Source organism: Dendrobium catenatum, unplaced genomic scaffold (assembly GCF_001605985.2).
Source record: "Dendrobium catenatum unplaced genomic scaffold, ASM160598v2 fragScaff_scaffold_133, whole genome shotgun sequence".
Lineage (NCBI taxonomy): Eukaryota > Viridiplantae > Streptophyta > Magnoliopsida > Asparagales > Orchidaceae > Dendrobium > Dendrobium catenatum.
Window position 1 is genome coordinate 6,559,354 of NW_021318595.1, and position 8,363 is coordinate 6,567,716.

Sequence of the window (8,363 nt, forward strand, 5' to 3'; positions counted from 1 at the left end):
AAAGATGGAGATTATAACATTGATAGATTGTTCTCAAATTTGTTGATTGAAACAAAGATATACTACCGCAATATGTAGTATTAATAGCAACAATAGATAACGTAGAGAGGAGGCTGATCAGAGAATTAGCAGGAGGCTCCCATCCATTCTCAGTAAGTATAGCAGAAATTCTAGCATTATCCTAAAAACGGTTAAGTAATACTTGCATGTTAAGTGTCTCTCTAAGAAGCATACCATTTACCCAGTGATCCCAATAAAGAGAGATGGGAGCCTTATAAGAAACCATGAGTCTGTAATTACTCTTAGCCATATCAGCATTTCTACAAAAAATTTTCCAAAAGGAAGAAGCCTTAGAGGCAAGGGGCTTCCAAGGATAAACATCATGGTGTAAGATCTAGGATGCTAATAGGCTGCTTCCATTATAAATTCTCCTAATAAGAGCACAGGCATAGCTAAATTGCACATAATATATAGATGGGATCCTCAAACCACCAAAAACTCTCGGCTTACATGTGTATTTCCAAGAGATAAAATGTAATTTATGAGCCACTGTATCCCCAAAATATAGAAATTTGGCACAAATCTTCTCTATTTGTTTAATAATGATTTTTGGTATAATGGAGCCACGTATCCAATAAGCTATAGAATTCAATATTGTAAATCTCGGAAATTGTAATATACGAGCAAAAGGTAAAGCCTTGGCTTTCCAACAAGCAAGTTTATGATTCACCGCCTCCATAACTTTGGAGAAGTCAGAGATTTTTGGATTGTAAGGGGATAAGGGGATTCCAAGGTAAGTAATGCAAGAGGTGTGAGGTATATTAAGAATGGAGATGATATTGTCAGCATATTGACAATTGGCTGGTAGAATGATAGCACTTTTCTCAAAATTGACTTCAAGACTAGAGGTAGTAGAAAAACCATCCAACAGGTTACAAATAATAGCACTATTATGAGGGTCATCCCTCCAAAATAGGAGAAGATCTCAACATACATAAGGTGAGAGATCCTGATCCCAACAAACTGTGGAGCCTCAAAGGATCACCATTAGTTGTATTGTCTAATAGACAAGATAAGACATCCATGACTATACAAAAAAGGTAGGGGCTTAAAGGGCAGCCTTGCCTAAGCCCAACAGTAGATGAAAAGAAGCCTTTAAGAGCCCCATCAATGCATAAGGAAAACCAAACATCCTTGATGCAAGCATTGACCCATTTAATGAACAGATTAGGGAAGCCTTTTTGGACTAATCTAGAAAGGAGAAACTCTCTGGAAACACTGTCAAAAACTTTTTTAATATCCAATTTGTCACACATAAGTTTAAGTTTTGTAGAATTTCTAAAATGAAAGAGAATTTCCCAGGTAAGGATGACATTATCAGTGGATATTCTTTTATGTATGAAACCATATTGATTACTTTGTATGATAAGAGGAATAATGGGTTTCATTCTTGCTGCCAGAATTTTTGCAATGATTTTGTATATAGTATTGCATAGAGCAATAGGTTTAAAATTTGAGATAGCCACAGCATGACTAGTTTTGGGAATTAGAGTAATAGCATTAAATTTAGCAGCACGGGGAAGGTATACATTATGATAAAAAGATTGGACTGCTTTGCATACCAAAGGCCCCATCACCAACCAAGTAGTTTTAAGGAATTCAAAGTTGAATCCATCAGGGCCCAGTGTGGAGTAGGAAGCTCCAGAGAAAACAGCTTTTTTAATTTCTGCCTCTGTAAAAGGAATGATTAGAAAAAGAAGATATTCATGAGGAATATAATTACCCACCGAAAATTGGTTGATGTCAAAGGATGGCCAAATAGAAGGATTGAAAATCCCTTGAAAATGAGAGATGGGATCCTTGATCGCTTCAGTGTAGGAGGTAGAGGTATTAGCCATTGAAAGAGAGATAGCAATGCTTCTATAGTTCCTTCTCATATGAATCTTCGAATATAAAAATTTAAGATCATCTTCCCCGTTTGAAATCCATTTGATTTTTGCTCTTTGAGAAACCCAAGAGAGCCAATGAGATGAGACAGTTTCCACTTGATGATTTATGATTTTAAGAGTCAAAGAGACCTCATCAATGTTGTAATCCAAGCTCAATTGATTGATACATGTTTCTTGCTTTTCATATAGGGAGTTTAGGTGTTCAGCCATCAAATTAGATTTTGTCCACTCTTTCCCTTTCATGGAAATTTTGAGCTACTTGAGCAAGGAGCAAAGAGAAACAAATGGCTAGCCACTAACTTTACCAGTGAAGGTAGATAGTAATAAGAACCAAAATTCTTTCAACTTAGATCAATAGTTCCTAAATAGAAATTTATGATGAGTGATTTCACTATGCCCTGGCAAATGGACAATGGAGCAATGATCGGAGCATGTGGGAAGTTTTACCACATAGTGAGAGTTGGGATAGGACTCCATCCATTCATCATTAACTAGCATTCTATCAATCTTAATATGAATGAGATTAACAATCCTTTGATTATACCAAGTATAGGTGGCCCCAACAGATGTCAACTCTTTAAGATTAGCATAAAAAATGAGACTATTGAAATCACTAAGTTGATTTTGATGAAGAGCATTACCTCCCAGCTTGTCAGAAGGGTATCAACAATTAAAGTCTCCAATGATGATCCAAGTGATTCTTTTAGAAGGTGTAAGAGTTCTTATATCCTCCCATGGAGTTTTCCTCTCTTCTTGATTATTGGATGCATAAATGACTGATAGCAGAAACGATTTAGAAGAGCCATAAGAAATATTCCCAGTGATCATTTGAGAAGCGATGAAAGAGCGTTGAAAAGAGAGCTTATCGAGCGATCATTTTATCCAGATCCTGCTAGGATCAGAACAATGAAAATTGTTGCAGCTATCCTCCAAATCAAACACCCTATGTTGATTGAAAAATGAGTGCTCAAGAGAAGAATTATGAATTATATTTTCCATGATGCATATCATGTCTAGTCGGAGAGATTGTATCAAACTTTTTCAGAGGAATTGAATCCTCTGATATTCCAAGCTGCTACAGAGGGATTAATCATTTAGTTTTGGAGGTGGGCGTAGGAGGCTTTTTGGATCTTTACCTATAGTATTTTTGGACATAGTGGTGTTGGGGATTTTTGGGTTAGAATTTTGTGAGGATTTAGTTTGAAGGTTCTCAGCAGATTCCACTTGAATATGAGATTGCTCTTCACTGTTTTGGAGAGCAGAAAAATGATTTTTTGTTAGGACCGCAGAAGATGGCACTATGATACTCAGTTCTACTTCAAGGTTTTCAATATAGTCATCAATAGGCGAATTGAGGTTAGGAATGGTAATGGTTAAGGTGGTTGGAGGCACAATGACAAACAGAGTTTGTTTAAAAATAATGCTATTTAAAGGATTGACATTCTTATTGTCAAGAGACTCAACAAGAGCCATATCCTTATCAGGAATAGGCGTGTTGTTTTGGATACTAACTTGGGGTGGTACAAAAATTAGAGAGGAGCTGGATGGGATCTCGGTGATAGAGGGTAAGATAGATGTGGTTTGCTCAGTTTGATGTGAGACTGGTATAGTAGAGGCGGTATTTTCCTGGGAAGGAGGAGGTCGGGTGTATTGCTTTCTACAGGGTTGCCGAGAGGTGCTATGACCTCTGTTGGAGGGTTGCTGTTAATGTTGAGTTTGTGGGTTTGAGGGACATAAAGTCGAAGAATGAGCTAGGGAGTTGCAGGTGGAGCAAGGTGAAGGTTTCCATTCGTAGTGCACTTTAAGCTTAAAAATTTCATCTTCAATGGAGATAGACACAGTTTTCAGAAAGGAAGAAGTAGTGGAGACTTAGATACATATTCTAGCATAGGTAAGCCTGGTTTTGATAGCAGTTAGAGCATCAACAACTAAGGGTATCCTAAGTTTAGAGACTATTTTGGAAATTCCTTCAAAATTCCAACATACCAAAGGTAAGTCATGTATTTTAACCCAAATAGGAACTGAAGTGAAATTTTCTCTGGTTGGATGAAAATTTTTGGTCCATTTTTTGAAAATGAAGGGATTGCCATGAAAAAATCATGCTCCTTTTGACCATACCATATCATAATCCTCTCCATTGGAAAACTTGAGAAGAAAGAATCCATCACTAAGGGCAATAAGATGAAAATTACCTTTGAGTTTCCAAACCCTCTTAACAGTAGAGAGAAGAGATTCGTAGTATAGGCGTTTACCGACAGAGTAGCCAACCAGTGAAAGATTCCATTCCGCAGCTGCTAAATCAGTGAAATATTTGTTGAAAGGTACTATTTCTTCCGGCGTTTCAATGAGGGAGACCAGAATAGTGGCAGCAGAGACTTCTGGAGTAGCGATGATGTTAGACCAGAGACAGTCCAAGGCGAGTGGAGCTACGGGGGTTGCGGAGGTGGAGGAGCCAAGCCGGGGGAAATGGAGAGTAGAGGTGGTATCCATGAAGAGAAGAGTGTGCGATGCCACCGGCGGAGGCCGGTGGCAGGCCTGAAAATGGCGGCTAGGGCAAAAAGAAAAGGAAGCGGCTAGGGAAAAATGCGGACTCCCCTCTTCGAGGTCAATTAAAACATTTTAGGGGGAAAGGGGGAAGTTAGACACAGTGACTACATTAAATTCCTTTACAGAAATGACACTATGGTTACTTGGCACCAATTTGTATGGCATAAACGCTTCTCTATTAGATATTCTACTTTTTGTTGGATGGCCTTGTTAGGTGGTCTAAAAACTGCTGATGCATTGAACTTAAGGGGAATCTTGGTGGAACTAGGCAGCTGTTTTTGTCATTTTGATATTGAAAATATTACACTTTTTTTTTTTGAATGCCCCTACTCCTTTACTGTGCTATCTCAACTCATACCTGGATGAAGAAAAACCTTTTAAGGCCCAATATTCTTCAAGCTTTTGAATGCACTTGTAAGGCTAATCATTGGACTACGACTTTTTACCACCTTATCATATGCTGCTCGGTTTACCACATTTGGAGGGAAAGAAATGATAGGAAGTTTGGCAACACTTATGCTTCTTCCACTACTTTAAGCATCAAAATCAAAAGTTCTGTTTTTGCTAAGGTTTTGAAATGGAAACGAGGTTGCTTTCTTTTGGATATGCTATAATATATAATAGGTGGTTTTTTTTTTCAAATGCTGTATATTGCTGCTGCTATGGGCTATTCGATTATTCGGTATTATATGGACAATGATGATTGGATTGCCTTGTTTCTCCCTTGGATGGCAGTATGGGGGTCTACTGCAACCAGGTTGTTAGAGCTCCGGTAATCCCTGAGCTCGCATGAGAGGTAATATCTTTTTGTATGTGTTCCTGGATTTTTGGAGGCTGGTTCTCTTAAGCATTTTTTGTGGTTGCAATTTTTTTTGTAGGGGTTTTGACTAGTTTTTTTGGCAGTCATTTTACTCATTGTAGGTTTTTTGTAGCCTTTTTGCATGGTGCTATAGCACCTCTTTTTGGTTCTTTTACAGTTTACACTTGTTTTTTTTATTTCATATCAATGAAAATGGGCTAAGCCATCAATTTTCCAAAAAAAAAAAAACAAAAAAAAAAGATATAAATAAAACAAATAAAATGTTAAGGCATTGTCAACATTTATTTTCTTGCATGAAAAAATAACAAATGGAAAATTTTTTAGTTAAACCTAAGAGAGTACATAGTCTAAATAACTTGAAGCCAAAACAAATAAGTCAAGATGGAATAATTATAAGAGATTTGATGACCATGGGTTGGCATATGTTACTATAGGTTTTGAAAAAGCCTCAAGATGCCAAGAGAAATTTAAATCGGCTCAGCAAAATGAGAATTGAACATTATTACATTCTCACATTCACAAGATAAATGGAAGACAAACATAATATATTTCCTAGAGATTTCTCATCAATACAAGTCCTCAAAATTAATTAATTACATCTTGAATGAGAAACCCAAGAAAATTCCCAAGTAATATTTTTATAGTTAATTGTTTCAAGAATACTAAGAATAATTGACTAACATTCTAGTGATGGTTACAAAGTAAGGTTCATTATGATATGGGGGTTCTTCCTTTATGTTAGATGCCTTAAAAATTAAAAATCATGATATTTTTTATATACTTTGAAGGATGTATTCTACTGCTCTTCTTTGAAATCTTTGTTATTAACATCACTAATTGGTGTACTGCATCATTTTGAAATAATCCTTTTAGAGTTATTGAGAATCTGTAAATATTTTTCATTTGATATAATCCTTTTGCAATCACCATACATAACTTTTCAATAATTAGATGGCGTTAGATATTGATCAGATTAAGGATATCCAACACACAAAAAAATGGACAGGACACTCACTTTTTTCTTTATGATGGCTTTGCAGCTTTTCCATAGTGAAATGCATATCCCATACTTTTCACCGTAAAAAATTTAAACAAAATTTAATTCAATAATTAAACGCGATTTTTTATTCAAATGCAAAAAGTATTAGATATAATCAAATATGAATTTATGATGACATAACATATTATAATTATATTAGAGAGAGAGAGAGAGAGAGAGAAGACATTTGAAAAAATAGATATGGTTTAAACATAATAAATTTAGAAAAATCTGAAATTTCATAATAATTCATCTGAATTGTTATTTAATAGGAAGCTATTTGGATTGCCCTAAGAAATAATGAAACCCATACTACACTATCAAAATGAAATCTTAATTTAAATATAAAAGATTCAAAACATTTAAAATTCAGCCCCTCTTTTTTTGCAGAACAAAAATTGCAGAAATATAGACAATCATGACCATAAAACTAGCACAACCCTTGATTACCCACGAGCACAAAGACCGATGCATTTTCTCAAAAATTACAATAAGAAACAACATAAAAAATGGCACAAACAAGTTAAGCAAATGCTATTTTTCAAACAACAAATAAACGAAATAAATAAATATTCTGCATCACTTGTGCAGCAATGTCCAAACACGCACGCACGCATCCTCACCTGCACTGACAAAGCTATTTTCGTCAGTGAAAGCCAATCCATAGACCCCTCCCATGTGTGCTCCCTTAATTGTAATTCGACTTGATGCAGGTTTGTCCACGTCATAAACAATAACACAAGTATCAAGAGAGCCAGTCGCAACCAGGCGGTTGTCAGGAGACCAAGCAAGACAATTGATTCGAGCAGAGTGGTAGAGCATGTTCTTCAGCTTCACCTGTTCATAAGAGGGTTCAGCACAATCATCTGTAGACAAGAGAATGCCTACCAATAGTTCTTTTTTTTTGAATATACCAATAGTTCAACAAAAACATAAGCGATGAAGCTAGAGAAAGGTTGAAAAATTCATCCTAAAAATTAAGAAGAACAAGATTTCACTAGAAAAAAAAGGTAAAGTTCTTAATCATTATCAAGATTTCACTAGAAGAAGATTTCACTAGCCTTATCCAAAGGATTTGAAGCTAACAAGTCAAAAAGGGAAGGAGAAAGTCATGTATTCTAAGTTTCTAACCATGTAGTTCATGCCTTTTAGGAACACTTCGAAACATTAATTTCTTTCTAACAAAAGTTGTTACGTAGCATGTTTTTGACGCAGATGAAATAAACGCATGCATTTCTCAACTACATAAATCAAGCCTTTTATGAACACATCTAACAAAAATAGTTAATGTAGCATGTTTTTGATGTGGATGAAATAAACAGCTGAATCTCTTAAAGCGTGCAATATAAAAACTAGCTGCTGCACACAACTCATAATAAAAAAAAAGTAATATATTTTCTAATGAATAAACTAAGGTGCAAGTCCACATATGCTCATATACGTAATCCACAGATATCAAACAGGTTCATGCGCAAGGGCCATCGCCAGGATTGCTTATCCAAAGCAAAACTTGCCTTGTTGGGTAGTTGTTAGAAATAGGCTATGGACAAGCATGCATTCACCCTTCTTGAGCTCGCAACATATGAGGTCACCCCTCAAGGACTAGATTGAGGATGTGCCTATTTTCGACAAGTTTGACCGGAGGACTCACCACAACAAGCTTTCACTCAAAGGGGCACTCACCTTTTGGAGAACTCGGCTTCTGTTACGCCGGCCCAGGAGGGGCCGGCTGGACCGGTCCAGCCCGGACCGGTCCACTGTTACTCCAGGCGGAAAAAAAACAGGGGGGGAGCGAGATTTAGAGGAGGGCCACGTTGGCTTGGGTGATCTTAGGAGGGAAAAATTTGAATGTTGGGGGCTGTTTTAGGAAGTTTATTATTGTCCTTTGTGTTTATTTAGGGGATTGGGGGGGAATTGATTGATCATCTTGAATTTGAATTTGTAATTTGAGATCTAGGTTTTGTTTTGGGCTCTTGGCATCGCCGGAGATTGTGGAGAGTACGTTCTT

At 36.5% G+C, this 8,363-nt stretch overlaps 1 protein-coding gene across 1 annotated transcript in view; it reads right to left on the reverse strand.

Annotated features, from left to right (window-relative positions):
- Positions 1–6,752: 6,752 nt before the first annotated feature.
- Positions 6,753–8,363, reverse strand: part of LOC110114909 (actin-interacting protein 1-2) — a 39,677-nt gene continuing 38,066 nt past the window's right edge. Inside the window, exon 6 of the mRNA XM_020847953.2 lies at positions 6,753–7,192. Coding sequence (XP_020703612.1) covers positions 6,935–7,192 — 258 coding nt within the window. The 3' untranslated portion in view covers positions 6,753–6,934. The remainder of the gene's footprint in view (positions 7,193–8,363) is intronic.